Source organism: Poromitra crassiceps (assembly GCF_964638095.1).
Source record: "Poromitra crassiceps genome assembly, chromosome: 9".
NCBI classification, from domain to species: Eukaryota; Metazoa; Chordata; class Actinopteri; order Beryciformes; family Melamphaidae; genus Poromitra; species Poromitra crassiceps.
This window is the reverse complement of record NC_139630.1, coordinates 30,022,649-30,040,685: the sequence shown is the minus strand read 5'-3', so window position 1 is coordinate 30,040,685 and position 18,037 is coordinate 30,022,649. Positions and strand designations below refer to the sequence as shown.

Here is an 18,037-nt window from a genome sequence, read left to right as displayed (position 1 = left end):
TTGGGGGAAAGTAATCAGTTTTACCAAGTTGGAGCTATGAAATTACTTGGAATATTGTTTTGATCATTTTGTAAATAAATTGTAATCCCCAATCTGTCCAAGTAACCCCTGCAAGCTGCTCAAGTACCCCTAGGGGTACATGTACCCCTGGTTGGGAATCACTGCCTAAAAAATTCACCCATAGGCCTCAAGACGCGTTATTTCGAATCGCACATAGGTTACGCAAAAACCACGCCCTGTGCCCGCCTACGCAGCAGTCAAGCGCCGGGATTGGCCAGGCGCTCATGCTCATGTTGGGCTCTGTTACAGGGACACCATTCCTGTGAGAAGCAACAACACCAAGCGAGGCTGCAATGAGGATATTGAAAGACAAAATCCTACATCGCACCAAAGCATACAATGTATTTTAATGTTATTTGACTTTCTGACCACCCGCCTCAGTGCTTATTATGAGGCCAGAATAACAGATGCTGCCCTTGGCCATTGGGAAGGCTAACCCTTTACTTTTGGTTTTATTTATTGTGTATGATTCAACTTTTTATCTATAATTTTATATTATTGCATGTTTTTGTAGATTGTTGGGACTTGACTGGCCTGGAACAAACGGCTGGCCTGGGGGGGGGGGAGCTAATCCTATGTGCTGTAGCCTATTGTATTTTTAATTTGATATTTTGTATAGTTTTCATTTGCAGGTTAAACTGTCAGCTGAGCTCTGTTATTGAAGCTTTGGCTAAAGGCCTGAATTTTACAATGATGTTTTGAAATAAATGTTTAAAAATCGATTGTGTGTTAAAAGCTTGTGTTACGTTTTCATTGACGTTAATACACTAATAATTAATTTCAATGTCCGCTATCAAGAGCAATTCAGTTGGTTCATGAAATCGCTGGGCTGCGTGCCCAGCGATTTGTGGTGTGGGAGATTCCAGCTGTCAAAAGAAGCAAAAAGACTTGCTGCTGGCCAATCCCGGCGCTTGACTGCTGCGTAGGCGGGCACAGGGCGTGGTTTTTGCGTAACCTATGTGCGATTCGAAATCACGCCCTCAAGACACATCTCCCCCAAAAGGCTCCACCCCTTGGAGCATCGTTTGTGATGGTTGCCGTCTTGATTGTCTTCAGCTGATGTCGCCTCCTCTGAACTCTCAGCAGCATCCTCTACTGTAACCTGTCCCATTTCATCCTCATCATCTGAAATCAGACGACATCATCGTCCCTCAACAATATTGATCAGTTTCTCCTGTTTAGTCAATTTGTCCTCGTTTGTCCTGTTGTCCTCCTACAAGTAGCCTACTTCAGGTTTAGCAACTTTGTATCTGCATTGACTGATCTCTCGAGACAGACTTTCTACTTGCATCGGAAATCTGCCGGCAAGCTCCGTGAAAAGCCAAATAACAGAGCTCATAGGGGGCAGGTTCACATGCTGCTTTACCCAATCAAAATGGAGCGGATGGTGTCTAGTTAAACTTGTTATTTTCAGCATGTAGCAACGAGCTAGCTTTGTTGTTTTACAGCGGCGGAGGCATTATTTGAGATTGAGTGGAAAGGAAATCCATAAATGGTCAGAGGCGGTCGGTCGGAGCCAATGGCAGAGCTTGCAGGGAGCGGAGCCCCTTGAGTTCTGGTTATTCAGGCATTCAAACGTGCCTGCTCCCAGAGGTTAGAGGGAAGACAATTTTTTTTTTTTTTTTTTACTCTTGGGTTCCGAGATTGTGCATTTACAAACTACAAACGGTAGAGAATAAAATGAATGTCTACAAATATTTTGTATTGACAGCAACAGCCTGTAGCGCATATGTAGGTCACATGATCACAGCCTCCTGGCTCACCATTATGTACAGTAGGTTATATATGAATTACAGTGCATTCATTGTGGTAGGTATAAGTAGGAACAGTGAATGAGAACAGTGTCACTAGACTCACCTGAGGGTGTACTCGAGGTGGGAGTCGATCTGGACTCACCTGGGTGTGTCCTCCGGGTGGGAGTCGATCTGGACTCACCTGGGTGTGTCCTCCGGGTGGGAGTCGATCTGGACTCACCTGGGTGTATACTCCAGGTACGAGTGGATCTGGACTCACCTGGGTGTATACTCCAGGTACGAGTGGATCTGGACTCACCTAGGTTGTACTCCAGGTACAAGTGGATCTGGACTCACCTGGGGGTGTACTCCAGGTACGAGTGGATCTGGACTCACCTGGGGGTGTACTCCAGGTGGGCGTGGATCTGGTAGTACCAGTCTCCGTCCGCCATCTCGTCAGTGGAAGTGACATCAGAGGTGACGCGCTTTCCGTCTCTCAGCCAGCTCACATGGATCAGTTTGGGGTAGAAGTCGTAGGCGCTGCACACCAGCATGGCCGTGTGCCTCCCACCATTGGGCGTCATTGACCTCAGCCTGACAGAGGGTGTAACTGTAGGACACAATGTTATTAGTAGTAGTAGTAGTAGTAGTAGTAGTAGTAGTAGTAGTAGTAGTAGTAGTAGTAGTAGTAGTAAGGGCACCAGGGTTGCGAAGAGTGCCGACAGGATCTTTAAAGAGGCCCTGCCTCTGCCCTGGGGCATTGGGGAGATTATTCACCAGAGGGAAGAGCACCTCCTACTGGTCCACCAACACCACTTCCAGCACCAGATGGTCTCCCATCCAAGGACTAAGCAGAGTCAACCCTGCCTCGCTTCCCCAGCAAGCCAGTGATGTCATTCAGGAGCCGCAGTTCCGGTAGTAACTGCAGTACTTAGACTTGTCATGATAACTACTGTTTGTTGGTCCATATATTTTCACAGGAATAATTGTGATCATGATATTATTGTAATTTTACATGTTTTTTCCCCCACTTCAATTGGAGCTGGGCCATTCAGCTGCCAGCCAAGATCCTTGGCAAATTAAACAAAGATAAAACAGAAAGTTAACTTAAAGCCCCAATCAGTAATTTTTTTGAAATTGTTTACTGTAATATAAGAGCTTTTTAGTCATAGGACATGGTAGATTGACTTGTAATAGGGAGACTCTCGCCTTTATTTATCCCACACTGCCCCCTCCATTGGCCAGCCCTGGGACTAAGCAGTTTGTCTGCCACGTCCCGTGGCAAGATGCGCGCATGCGCTCTACAGCGGCAGTGTTGTGTAACTATGGATTATTATTTCATCACGTGGTGAGTACCCGATTTCACAACATGTACATAGAGCTTTCTGGCGCTGTGTTTTGTTGACTTTGAACGGCGATATCCTTATCGATACTATTGCACGCAGAGGGCGCAGTTTCTCCAATAGCAAAACTTGGAAAAGTTGCTGAATGGGGCTTTAATAGACTTAAAGCTAACAACATCATCATCATCATCATCATCATCATCATCAGTATATAAATGGCAGCTATGGCTCTGTTTCTCTGTCTGTCCCATGTCCCACTGATGACATCATCAGTGATGTCATTGTAACATCACTGATGATGTCATCAATGATGTCATCAGTTATGTCATCAGTGATGATGTCATCACTGATGTCCATTGTGACTTCATTGTGACATCACTGATGATGTTGAAGGAGAGAGACTGAGGGAGAGTGAGAGAGACTGAGGGAGAGGGAGAGAGAGGAGAGAGACCGGGAGACTGAGGGAGAGAGAGAGAGGGGGCAGGTGAGGCCACGCAACAGCTGAGCTGTGTATGCGAGCTGCAGGGCGGGCGAGCTTAGGAGTTGAGCACGCGTAGCAGGCGAGATGCCTATAGTAACGTAAACCAATTCAACCTTAATAAACAGTATAGATATAATTTGTTTCTCTAAATAAATGTATCTTATGCTGTAACAAAGTTTCACTTCTTTGGTAGCAGCTGGCTGGAAGCTGAAAGGCTTTCAGCTGGGAGCACCAGAGAGATTGCTGCCACTGTATAGGAAACAGGGTCAGCCGGCTATAGAGTCAGACACTCAAGCTCATGCTCCATTGCCGTTTCCATCCAGTGACGCAGTTTGTTTATCAAAATGCTGCTCGGCTGATCCCTCGTATAACAGCATAATAATCCAAGTAGGCCTACACCCTTTTAAATACCAATCAACTGTTCTTCTTAACCATCTAGAATAACTGTCGAATGTCTCTGCAGTTCACTGGATGGGAGTTCTCACTCTCATTCCAAACAAACAGCTATATAAAAAAGTAAAACATTACCTTCACCTGGTTCAGCGTATGTGTGTGTGTGTGTGTGTGTGTGTGTGTGTGTGTGTGTGTGTGTGTGTGTGTGTGTGTGTGTGTGTGTGCGTGCGTGCGTGTGTGTGTTGTGTGTGTGTGTGTGTGTGTGTGTGTGTGTGTGTGTGAGCAGACAAGAGGACAGAGGCAGTGTGAAATGACAAAACATGTCTCAGCATAGTTTTCCCCTCTTATGTAAACAAACATGCAATGAGATATAATTATTGAGGTAAAAAACATGATTGGGGCCATGTCCTACAGTATATCACCATAAGTCAATTCATTGATTATTGTGACAGTCTAGCAGTAGTATTAACAGTACTAACAGTAATAGTACTACTAGTTGCAGGCAGCATCAGTGTTTTGCCACCAGATGGTGTCACGGAGCTCAGTCTGGTTCAGGATTTATAGTTCTTTAAAGTGAAGTAATATTATTTCCATAGATGCATAGAGAGAGATATTAAAATACTTCAATATGGTGAATAATATTTGACAGCAGACATACACATAGAAGTAGGCTACTTCATAATAGACTTGATATGAAAATAAACTTCAACTCAAATTGAAACAGTAGAAACACTAAACGCTGACAAGGTTTGTAAGGTTTGAATTTATCTTTCAAATGTAATTATTTTAAACAGAGATGCAGAATGAAACTCTGTAGTATTACTTTAATCAGTGATGTGTGTATTATTATCGAGGTGTATTTGATGATGTTGGATGTAGGAGCAGCAGCTCACCTGTCTTAGTCAGAGCAGCCGGGTACCAGTTCTCAATGTTGGGTTTGCAGTATGCCTCCTTCTGATACTTCCTGCTTCTCAGCTCTGCACCATTGTTCCAGGTGTCTGCTTGCTTCATGCCACGTTCACCATAGCCGACAAATTTCCCCACATTGCTGCTGTACCTGACGTACTCCATCTTGTTGTAATAGTGAGAGTAAATGTACTCTATGTCCTTCAGCTCAGTGGAGTTGAACACACAACGGTCCACTGCACATTCCATACATCCATCTGGAGATCAAAGACAAAAGTAAAATCAATCTTTCACAGGTATAATATAATATGAACATTCAAACGGAAGAGTATTATATGAGCTAGTTACTGATCAGGTCCACGTATTGATGATGTATTTATCATACCTGCTCCATACAGACTGATGAAGAGGAGGGAGAAGAGCAGAACAGATGAAGCCATGTTCCTCTGATGAGTTCACTAAACTCTGACAGACTCCAACTGAGTCCTGCTAGAAAAACCAATGTAGGAGCTACACACTGGTCACATGACCAGCATCACCTGTTGTCAGGCAGACAGTCCAGCCTAAAGGCTGCTGGTGGCAGAGCCAGAGAGCAAAATGGGAGAACTACATCCACTCTTAATACTCATACACATAGGCCTAAAGCAGTGTTTCCCAAGCTATGGGTCACGACCCAAAGTGGGTTGTGGACCCGTTGGTGGTGGGTCGCCAACTCGCAGACCAAAACACATACTGAATTTGAAGAGAGGGGTTTTTCCACCGCGGAGAAGTTACTTTTAGTTTGGATATTTGTCAGAGATCAAGTGTCTGTCAAATCCAACCTAAACTGACTTAGCTCTCTCTCTCTCTCTCCCACTCACTCATTCCCTCCCTCCCACTACTACTACACATCCATGGTGTCCGCAGCTGCTGTCCGTGCACGTTCTCTCTGGAGTATATCCAAGGCTTAAAGCCCAGTTTACACCAAAGATTCACGACCAGACTGGCTGAAACTACTTGCAACCAGCCGCTGCGACTTGACAAGCTGAATTTCTGGCGATGCCATCAGCCAGCTGGAGTCGAGATGAGACGGGCCAGTTTACACCGCTGCAACAGTTTTGTCGTTGCAAATCGTTGGTCTAAACTGGGCACATGCGTTTGTGTACCAGTGTCGTAGTCGAGTCACAATGTCTCGAGTCCGAGTCGAGTCCTCAGTGTTCTGAGTCTAAGTCCGAGTCGCCAAAGAAGAGTCCGAGTAAGTCCCCATTGCCCCCAGTCCGAGTCCAAGTCTGCAGGCTTGGGATTTCATCATTTCAGGCCAATTTTCTAAGAGGAATTTGGAGCCTACAAATTTGACTTTCCAATAGACCTGAAAAATCAATAATTTGCTTTTTTTTTATAAACATTTGTCATTATGCTTCCTTAATATCGTTTCAGTTAGTTTTACTTAAGAAGAAAAAGGGTTATCCATGCATCATCCAGCAAAATGCAGCTGAACCAGGTGCTTCTCAGTTTGAGGACAATAAACTTCCAGGAAACAAAGGAGGGACTGGAGCACATTGATAGATTTGCAGCTTTTATTAGTGCAAACATCTCATCATCAGAGATGAGTGAGTTTCCTGGAAGTCTATTTTATTTCAGTAAAAAAAATCCTCCACACCTAGTTTTAATTACAGTAACCTTGGTTCCAAGATTGGCTGCAGTACTCCCCTCTGGGACAGTCAAGGAGCAGACACACATGCACACACAGAAAAGTCAACATCGAAGAGACGCAGGAACGGAGCGTCAAATTGACTCAGCAAGTCGGGTTTCCATCCACTTGTTTTGATGCGAAATTTCAATTTGCGCATAAAAAAAGTGAGTGGAAACGCTGCTTAATTCGCAAAAACCTCAAAATATCGCAAAAAAAATTCACGCTTGAGGGAGGCGGAAAAGTCGGGTGTATCGATAAAAGGAAAATGCGAAACGTGCAGTGGAAACAGATGAAGCGATATTCCGTTGTCTCTCCATTCAAAAACAACACACTTGATCACCGCAAAACATGACATGCCGTGTAGCCTCCACACAATAGCGCTACACACGGTAAATAATGGTACGCGCAGCACAATACCCGCCATGGTAAACAGAAGACTGGGTCTGGGATATTAACTTTAAGGCGACTCACTTCTAGACTTGAATGAAATTGTATTCACTTAGCCTACTATCTGCTCCGTGGATTACCATTTTACAATTTCGGAGCCGAAATTGTAACATAGCAACGTTGGTCCACAAACGTTGCTATTTTACAATTTTTTTGGAGATCGGGTTGGCATTATAACATTAGTTTGCCGAGTCGCACCTGGTAGCCTAATCCAGAAATGGCCTTATGGTAGCCTACCATTGTCTACTTTTGAGTCATCAAGAAACTTTAAATTAATAACGTTAGATGTGTTTAACAGAGCTGTATCGGGTCTAGCAGCTGATCAGCAGCTCAGACAGCCTCAAACACGAGGTGATTGACAGCTCTATTAAATTCGCAAAATAGCAGTGGATGGAAACACGCATTGTTTCGCATTTTATTTTGCCGACTTTTCGATTAAAAGTTGCGATATATTTGGATGGAAACCCGTATTTCCTCATCTTAAAATTCACATGGTTACCACATCATTTTAAAAACAGCCATTTGAAAGGATTTACTTTGTGACATCAGCCCAAATTGCACGCCCAAGCATCTGCACGCCAGCGTACACTAGGCCTATTTAAAAACATGCAGGCACATTAGAAACTACAAACATGCAGATGTAAAAAATCACACTGTATACACAAAGCACACAATGTTAAATTCACAACACAAATGATATAAACACCCCCGCCTCCAAACTGAAGCCATGAAATGCAGTCAGAACTTGTGCACATACTCCCTATGTGTTAGATGATGTCACCAATGATGACGACTGTTAGATGATGTCACCAATGATGATGATGGATAATGTCAGCGCTGTTGTCCATGATGATGATGTCATGGACATGGACTGATGATGTCACTGTCGAAGGTTTTAATTATGTCATCATTGAAGACGATGTCAAGTTTCATCATTGAATATTTACACCTGACATGTCACTGTTGAAGTTTAGTGATTTCACTTATGATGTCATACAGTAATGTTGTCACATTCGAGGCCTATAAGAGTCAGCTCTGCCAGCTTCACACTGTCAGATTGTAGAATTGTAGCCAGTCCATGTTTACTCTTGCCTGCAAGACTTTTACGGCCGTCATGTGTCTGCAAATGAATCCACCTGACCCCGGCCTAACACTATGCATGATTTAGCCTACTACTATTACTTTATTAACCAATAGCAGTTTATAGCATCAGTGTACACCTATCATATCTCAACTGACCTCCACTATTATTTGTTGTTGTCATGTCTGTTGTGTTTACACGTTAAGCCCCTTCATTCACTTACACACACAGCGTCTCAACATGTCTGTCTGTTACTGTAAATTATAATATGGACATTTTCTCACCGTACATCCAGGGCCGTAGCCAGGGTTCCGAAATAGGGGAGGTCCAGCAAGGGGAGGCGGAAAACTCAATTTTATTTCGGCGGCGCCCGTTAGGGCGCCGCCGAAAAAAATTTGAGTTTTTTCCCCCCCCTTTTTAAGCCATATTTAGAGTAATATATCATTTTAAATCAACATTAGGATTATACTGTTGTGATGTCATTATTCAGTATATTCTCTTTCATGTCACCACCTGCTCAGCTCTCCTGTCAACATAATTGTAACTAACAAACACAAACTGTTTTAGCCAAATTCATATCAAAATGACACCTACAAACACAGGTACACAACCCAAGCCGTACACAACACACAAAGTCATCATCGATAATAAAAAAAACATACAGAGGGACATTTATTTATTCCTGATAGGAACGATTGAAAAATAAAATAAAATATATTCTGTTGTTTTTAACTTTACACCACCTCTTTTTGTTACTTATTGGGTCATGAAACTGAAACCATGCATATAGCCACCTGCATACCTGACTTCGGGAGCTTGGCAATTGGCATCATGCATGATTAGCCAGTAGCATCCCAACGTGTCACACAGGTAACATTACTTAAGAGACAGACTAGACACTTACTTTCTTGGTTGTTGCTAAAAAATCTGTCAGTGTCACTCACTGTCTGTCGTTCACTCGCTCACTGTCTCGCAGCTCGCTCACCTTCAATTATCTCGCCAGGCAGACAGACAGTCATCACTCACCACCATGCTACTGCTCTCTCGGAATCAAGTTACCGCGGACGCGGCGTCAGATGACTTCCTGCCTGACCTGCCTTTCGTTTCAAAATAAAAGCGATCCCGTGTTTTTCATGCTTTTCCATGCAGATTGTTTTCTAAAAAAAAAAAAAAAAAAAAAAAAAAATTTTTTTTTTTTTTTTTCCCTCTGAAATATTAGGGGAGGTCCGGACCTCCCCGTCCTCATAGCTAGCTACGGCCCTGCGTACATCTGTTTATTATTGCAGGACCAAACAAGTCACATCCTTCACTCCCATCCATGCAGCTTTAGCTGTTATTTTGTCATTTATTTCACTGTTACAGTATGCTAATGTCTGTGAGTCTGTCAAGTTTTTATTTATTTACACACACAGACAGTATTATTACATTACAGTACAGTACATCAGTGGCCCGCGATGGAATTGCTAAAAAAACCAAAAAATTTACAGTGCACCTGAATAAGTGTCCAAATGTTCATGTCATTCTGGTTAATACTCCACTTCTGTTATAGCATTTCAGTCTGGAATATGGAATATCTTTCAATAATCTATGATTTAGCTGCTAAAAATTGTCAAATACCGCCGTCTGCTCGCTACCCAGGCACTTATGTATGTACTTAACCTAACTAACTATCCGGTGTGCACAACATTGTCAGACTAAACTCCGGCTGACACCCCAAAAACCTACAGAAAAATGTATATTGTTTGTTTATTAAAGCAAAGCAAGTTGAGTATCCCTGCAGTACAGTATGTACTTACAGTACACTTACACTCCAAGGCCTATGATAGATGAACATATTTGGGATAATAATAATATATATTTAAAAAAAGAGGCGAAAAAGAAGCAATTATAGCAGTATAACCACATCAGTGTCCCAGCCATGCTATGGGCAAAAAGGCGGTCCCATGCCCTCTTAAAATCATCACCTTTATCATTGACTCTAGCTGGCATGTGTTCATATGATACTATTTCTATCGAGAATTCTACCCTTCTTCTTTTTTTATCTGGAGAGGATGTACTTTTCCATAATCTGAGAATCATTCAGGCAGCCGTGACCACGCCTAGCCTACTGCCTAATATACTTGTAACAAAATGCATAATAAATGCTTTGATTGACTGTTCACTAACTCTTCCCCAACCAAGTGCCACAATAGAAAGCTTTATTCTTTTAATGTTAAACAGTGACAATGTAAATATTCTTTACTTAAAAGAATATACAGATAGAAAGTTTAATTTATTTGTTTGTGTGAAAGGCAACATGTGCTTGTTGCCTCCAGGTGAAGGACATCCACACAGCAGAGAGAAGCAGTTAAAGCAGTAGGACAGAAAGCAGTCTATTAACCGCCGCAGCTCCTTCAGCCCGCCTCACATCATCATAACTGATCAGTTGCATTCGTTTCCTTTGATGAGGAAGAAGGTTCCTGTGGCCACGCCCAGCACAGCCACGGTCAGACCCACTCCACAAAACACTGCAGGTCCGATCCCTGGCAGCTCCTGCTCCACATCTGAGGAGGAACCAAACCCATCAACACACATGAACACACACAGAGAAACACACAGGAACACATGGGAACATCTAAAGTTTTGTTTGGCTGGTTAGCTGTAGGCCACTTTTGGTTGGTGTTAGCTAACTGTAGTTTTGGTTGGTGTTAGCTAACTGTAGATTTGGTTGGTGTTAGCTAACTGTAGATTTGGTTGGTGTTAGCTAACTCTAGTGCTGGTTAGCGTTAGCTAAGTGTAGTTTTGGTTGGTGTTAGCTAACTCTAGTGCTGGTTGGTGTTAGATAACAGATAAAGGTGCATCACCCCAGAATCGGGTCAGCGGCCGGCTTAAGGCTCTGTGCTCCACAGTACAGCTGTAGGTGTCTCCAAGCTGGGGGATGAACCTCAGCCTGGAGACCTGGTTGAAGGTGAAGTCTTTGTTGGGGTAAGGGGTGTTGAGGCTGGTTCCTTCGGTCACGTTCTGGTCGTTCCGGGTCCAGTAGACCTTGATGGGAGTGGGGAAGAACCCGCTCACATGGCAGATGAGGTGGTTCTCCACTCCGAGCTCCACATCGTCTTTGGTGTAGATGGAGCTGTGAGGGGCATCTGCACAACAACACAATGTACACCATGTAAACACCTGTTCAATTAAATTAATCAATTCAGGTCAATTAATACCACTTCCCATCTAAATATATTTTATTCCTCAGTTCTGTCATTTAAAAGAAGTTTAAATGTTTTACTCACCCAGATAACTTTGGTTTCATTCAGATCCCCACAGAAGATATTCAGCTCCAAGTAGAGTCCTGGAACAGGCTATAACGGGCGAAAACGGGGCTTTCTGTCACGCCGTGGTTCATTATGGTTGTTATATAATATAGAGAACATGAATTAGCTATGTAACAAACCTCCGTCCTTCAGACAGCCTGCAGCTCCTCACCCTCCCACTCCTTGTGTAATCCATACATTATTCCAGACCCGGCTAAAATAAATACACGCAGCCATTGAATTCATCGTCCATTATCTCAAGATCAGATATCACAGCCAGCGGTTTCTAGCATGCTGCTCTAGGCTCTGAAATCTGCCTTGCAGGGCAGAGTTCGAGCTCCTGAGCAGTCGATCTAAACTGCTCTGAGCTTGATCTGTAGATCTGTAGCATGCTAGACACCGCTGGCTGTGATATCTGATCTCGAGATTATGGACGATGAATTCAATGGCTGCGTGTATTTATTTTAGCCGGGTCTGGAATAATGTATGGATTACACAAGGAGTGGGAGGGTGAGGAACTGTTATCAATGTGACAGACACTCAGACAGCAAACAGAGCAGGCTGTCGGCAGCACGGAGGTTTGTTACAAAGCTAATAGACCCTTCTCACGGGGGCCATTTTGTGTCAAAAAGGCAGGATAAACACAGATGCAAGCAAAACACTAATGAGGGTTTCCACCTTCCATGATTCCCCGGTGTGACAGAAAATATGTTGTTTACAGAGTGCATTATGCATGCCCCGTTTTTGGCCGTTATAGCCTGTTCCATGGACTCTACTTGGAGCTGAATATCTTCTGTGGGGATCCGAATGAAACTAAAGTTATCTGGGTGAGTAAAACATCATATTGTAAGCTGGAAATAAGGTCCGGGGTGTCAAAAAAAAACTGAATTCTCCTTTAATATATTTCTCACAGTAACATTAAACACTACCAGAACTTACAATATGGTAAAAGTATTGTATATTTATTACATTAATGTAAAACATCTGGCTGCAGTCATTCCTTATTTGTAGTTGAAATTGTTGAACAGTATTAAAACAAACTTTATCATCTTTCCTTACCGAGCTGCAGAGGAAGGTTCTTGAATGCTTGTTGACTTCGTTTCAGGTTTCCTCTGCAGACCACCAGACTAGCCGCAGCTACTTCATAAAATCCTGGGAAGATCATAGGATCTACAAACTTGGGCAGAGAGTTCACTCCTTTCTTGTTGATGAAGTCTGCGTACAACAGCTCTTCACCATCTAGTCCAAACATATCCTCTCCATCAGTGTCTGAACACCCCTTGATACGAATATCCTCATGTACAGCTGAGAGGAAACAAGATGAAAAACACGTAAAATTCTTCACATCCAGAATCACAGACTGAACTTATGTTTCACATCCTGCTGCCAAATGTTATCCAGTCGGGTTGATAGAGTTTGTCTGTTTATTGTTATATATTTAAAACCATTGAATAACTAATAAGAGTACCCTCTCTCCTCCAAAGTAAAGCAGAAAACTTTAAATATCTCACTGGAGCTCAACTCAAAAGAGCTTCACATCAACATGAAATCTTGGAGGTGTAAAGTGACTGAATGTGTCTACTTACTGTCTGCTGTGACACCAAGGAGACATGAGAGGAAGAGGAGGGTCTGTGAGCTCTTCATCTTCACAACACAACAGGACCGTGTTGACTTCACACTGACTGCTGCAAACTGAAGCAAACACAAGGAAGAGTGTTATCTTAAACACAGCTCCACCAATCACGTTACAGCTGACACTTGCATCATCGGTTTCCAGGTAAACACAGTTGGGAATTGCTGAGAAATGAAGTGATGATGGAGGAGAAGAGTTTACTCTGTACTTTATTACACTCACATAATAACACAATAATAATAACTTTATTCATAACTCTTTTCAAAGTTTTTTCAGAATGCTTCACAGACCAGGAGTTAAAACAGAGGGAATAAACCAGACAGAAACACAAAGAGAAATAACAAGTCATAACAATAGAAATGTCTGTCTGTCTGTCTGTCTGTCTGTCTGTCTGTCTGTCTGTCTGTCTCTCTGTCTGTCTGTCTGTCTGTCTGTCTGTCTGTCTGTCTGTCTGTCTGTCTGCCTGTCTGTCTCTCTGTCTGTCTGTCTGTCTGTCTGTCTGTCTGTCTGTCTGTCTGTCTGTCTGACTGTCTGTCTGTCTGTCTGTCTGTCTGTCTGTCTGTCTGTCTGTCTGACTGTCTGTCTGTCTCTCTCTCTGTGTCTGTGTGGCAGTTGGGTGTGTGAGAGTCCTTGGTGTGAATGATGCTGCTGCTGGTTTTACAGCCTGTTCTTGTTTGCTTGTTTGTTGTTTGTCTTTAGTTTCATTTTCAGTTAATGTCACTGCACACTCACTCACACATTTAAATACTTTTATTTGGATCCAAAGTAGGGCAAATATTAGAGATCCACATCTTTTGGAAGAAGGTTGCAGTACAGTACAGTACAGTACAGTGTCAAGTCAAGTCAAGTCAAGTCAAGTCAACTTTGTTTATAGAGCACATTTACAACGACACAGGCCGATCAAAGTGCTTTACAGGTAAAAACACAAACATAAAGCAGGTACAAATGCACTAATCAGAAGCAAGGTGCAGTACAAAGTGCAATCAAACAAGTAATAAAGATGGATACAATTTGAGAGACAATAAAAAGAATAAAATGAATCAAAAGAATAAAATTAGTAAACGAAAAGCCAGAAAAAGCCAGCTCAACTCGAGTTAAAAGTGTATATAGAAGCAGACACTGCATGCATGTGCTTGTAAACACAGGGGAAATAGTGTAGCGGGATGGTAGCTTATATAATGGATATAAGCAGACATAATTATGTAAACATCGTTTAGCACACAAGTGTATACAAAGCATCGTCTTCTCCACACACACACACACAGACACACACACACACGTCACACACACACACACACACACACACACACACACACACACACACACACACACACACACACACACACATTGGACTGTGAGTGTGATCTATAGTGTACTGTATTTTCTCATGTTTTCCTGTCTCACTATGTTGCACTGTTTTTGTGCACACCTTCATAATGGTGTCTGGTGGTCTTGTTTCCATTCATTCATTTCACTTGATATGTTCTGGAAAGCTGGAGTATAGCTTGTGATTGCTATATTTAATATCGTGCTAGACTCATATTGCTATTCTAGTTTTCTTTGCTGTATTATTATGCTGCCTTTACAGCCTTTTCTTGTTTGTTGTTTGTCTTTAGTTTCGTTTTCAGTCACTGCACTCTCTCTCTCTCTCTCTCTCTCTCTCTCTCTCTCTCACACACACACACACACACACACACACACACACACACACACACACACACACACACACACACACACACACACACACACACACACACACACTGCAATACATTCACTGTGAAATACTGTAACTGTGCTGTGCCACACACACACACACACACACACACACACACACACACACACACACACACAGACACACAGACACACACACACACACACACACACACACACACACACACACACACACACGAGTCAGGATATAGGAGTGCTGCGTGGGTTCATAGGTTAATCAGTGTAGACAGGAAACAGGTAGGAGTGGGCTGGATCAAATACTACAGAGGAAAATGTTCTCTCCTTTAGTAAATAGAAAAAGATGAATAATATAAAGTGTCAATGGCGAAGTTTAATTGAACTTAATTGAAGTTCAAAAGCCTTGTATGCTGTTGCTGTTGCAGTTTTTAACTTATATAGCCATGGACTAATAAAGGCTTTTGAAGTTCAACAGAACAGTGTACCTGGGTCATTTTTTAAAGTTCACCATTGACACGTGATATTATTTGTCTTTTTCTATTTACAAAAGGAGACAGAATGATATCCTCTGTAATATCTGTATGAGTCTTATTTATATATACTGTAGACACTTCAGAATCAGAATCACTTTTATTGCCACATAGGTAATCAGATTACTATGAGGAATTTGACTTAGTGTAAGTATGCAGTATAGAGGTCACATCAATAGTCAGAAGAGAAAAAATAAAGATAAAAACACGAGAAAATCTAAGTGCAGTCCGATATAATATACACAGGAATTAGAAGGAGCTGAGTGATAAATATGAATTTACAGTCCAAAAGGTGCATGATGAAGTTAAAGAGAATAATATACAGCAAATGAATAGAGTAAAATGTTCTGGTAAGAGAAGCAGCTCTTACTGTAACAGCTCTTAGCTTTCATATAAAATAGACACTTTTCACACACTTATTATTGTATAATAGTAGTAGTTAATGTAAATGTTTAAATACACACCTGTCCTTTCTTTTAGCGTGTGCTGTGCATATATATGATACCTGTACATTGAGAACAATGCAAAATGGAGTCAAATGCCTTGTATGTGTAGGATACTTGGCCAATAAATCTGTTTCTGATTCTGAAATAACCATTAAACTCAACATGAAGGATGATCAATGGAGTGCATTTAGTGCTTCCATCCAAAGCCTTTTACAATGCCTACATTCAACCATTCACATGCACTTTCACACACTCACTCACGCACACACGCGCAGACACACACACACACACACACACACACACACACACACACACACACACACACACGCACATCCATTCACACACATTCACACCTATTCACACACACACACACACACACACACACACACACACACACACACACACACACACAACACATTCACACCTATTCACACAGCGATGGTGACAAGCTACCACGCAGGGTGCTGACACAGCCATCAGGAGCAATTTGGGGTTCAGTATCTTGCCCACCAAGGACACTTCAACATCAGACTGGAGGAGGAGGCGGGGATCGAACCACCGACCTCTTTTATCCAAAGCAAGCAGTGGACGAACCGCTCTACCTCCACACATGCCGAAACGAATGACCTCACCTGAGTCAGATGTGTGTGTGTGTGTGTGTGTGTGTGTGTGTGTGTGTGTGTGTGTGTGTGTGTGTGCGTGCGCGCGCGTGTGTGTGTGTGTGTGTGTGTGCGTGCAAGATGATGAGACATGATGAGTGATGGGTGAGCTCAGGTGATGATGGAAGCGTCCAGGCTGGGCTTCGTATCATCAGATCATATTCGTGTTGTTTGGAAGGGATGTGGGGGGGGGGGGGTCATCCTCAGCTGATGCTGCCTCCTCTGAACTCTCACCAGCATCCTCTGCAGTGGTTAACAAACTGGGGTATGTGTACCCCTAGGGGTACATGGAGGTACTACAAGGGGTACTTGAGAGAAAAGGGAAAATGGAAAAATGTCAGAATAAATCATGAAAATAAATGAAACGTTATAAATCTGCTCAGGAGGCGCTAATTGCAACTCTTTCACTCCATTTCTTATTTTGTAATGTTATATTCTTCAAAAGGTGGGTTATCATTCATTCATTGCATCATTATGCTCTAGTTTCCTCTTGCAGTTTTCTAAGCAAAATGTTGTAACTTGTAGGGTAAAGGGGATACTTTGATTCAGAAATCAGGGAAAGGGAGTACTGGCTAAACCGTTTGAGAACCACTGTTCTACTCAGATGATGAGTCTGAAGTGGGACGGGTTAAAGTAGCATTAAACGTGTTAAACGTGACGCAATGGGCTCCTGACCAGTTGTAGGCTTACCCAGAAGTCCCTGCACTTCCTGGTTCGTACAGGGGGAAGGCAATGTGATTTTTTATATGGGGATTTCAAAGGCATGAATTAAGGTATGTGGTTAACAAAGGTTTATTAAACAGCAAAGTTTGTGTTCATCGAGATAATCTTCACAAACGAGGTCCACTTTTATGACTTTTGAAGAGTTTTCTGAAAACCGCGTTTAAAAAATGCATTTACGTTTCAAAAGTAATTTCTGTTTTCCACACCGCACTATGAAAACAGCACAGTAGCATTGGGACTGCATCTGAATGAATGAAAGACAAGACAGACAAAGACAGGGACGACATAGGTAACACGTAAGTTATGTGTTAGATTTGTGAAATGTATTGGGGTACATAATTAAAATAGAAAACATTTTTAAAGTAACGCCAAATTAGAGCTTAGATCAGGCCCAAAAAACAAGCCTGACCCGAGCCCGTTCTGTCTGAGCCGAGCCTGGCCCGAACCCAAAATTGTCTTAGTAAGTTGGCTGTTTATCTAAACCAGGGACACTCAACTTGCTTTGACCAGGGGCCACTTTTGCAAAATGACAAGAGGCCAGGGGCCAGTTAATAAACAAATATTAATAATATTATTTTATTCTGTAGTGGATTGTAGTTCCCCCCACCCAATAACAATAAACAACAAAAGTTAGAAATTCAGTTTGCTCACTTCAATTCAGTTCTCAAATCTATTCAGAGTAAACCCTCTTCCTAAACAAATCAATAAAGGCTCTCTCCAAAAAGAAAATTAACCAAACATCTCTTGTGCACACAGGATAGATAGATAGATAGATAGATAGATAGATAGATAGATAGATAGATAGATAGAGAGATAGATAGATAGATAGATAGATAGATAGATAGATAGATAGATAGATAGATAGATAGTTGGGTACATTGTAAGTGCCTGGGCAGCTAGCAGGCAGTGATATTTGACAATTTAGCTGGAGCTCAGTCAAACTTTATTCAATGT

General features: G+C 42.3%; 2 protein-coding genes across 3 annotated transcripts in view; both read right to left on the bottom strand.

Moving 5' to 3' along the window:
* LOC310781983 (H-2 class II histocompatibility antigen, E-S beta chain-like) overlaps nt 1–5,384 on the bottom strand; it is a 17,312-nt gene extending 11,928 nt beyond the window's left edge. For both annotated transcript variants that reach the window (XM_083642633.1, XM_083642634.1), the window contains exons 1-3: nt 5,302–5,384; nt 4,904–5,173; nt 2,190–2,403 (exon numbers count right to left, since the gene is read on the bottom strand). In XM_083642633.1, the coding sequence (XP_083498759.1) occupies nt 2,190–2,403; nt 4,904–5,173; nt 5,302–5,356 (539 nt within the window). In that variant the 5' untranslated portion in view covers nt 5,357–5,384. The remainder of the gene's footprint in view (nt 1–2,189; nt 2,404–4,903; nt 5,174–5,301) is intronic.
* A 4,121-nt stretch (nt 5,385–9,505) lies between these two features.
* Nucleotides 9,506–13,083, bottom strand: LOC310781990 (H-2 class II histocompatibility antigen, A-U alpha chain-like). Its single transcript, XM_083642641.1, has 4 exons — nt 12,990–13,083; nt 12,463–12,708; nt 10,960–11,241; nt 9,506–10,659 (listed from the first exon to the last, which is right to left on the bottom strand). The coding sequence occupies exons 1-4, from the start codon at nt 13,045–13,047 to the stop codon at nt 10,538–10,540; spliced, it is 708 nt and encodes a 235-aa protein (XP_083498767.1). The 5' UTR covers nt 13,048–13,083; the 3' UTR covers nt 9,506–10,537.
* Nucleotides 13,084–18,037: the final 4,954 nt, after the last annotated feature.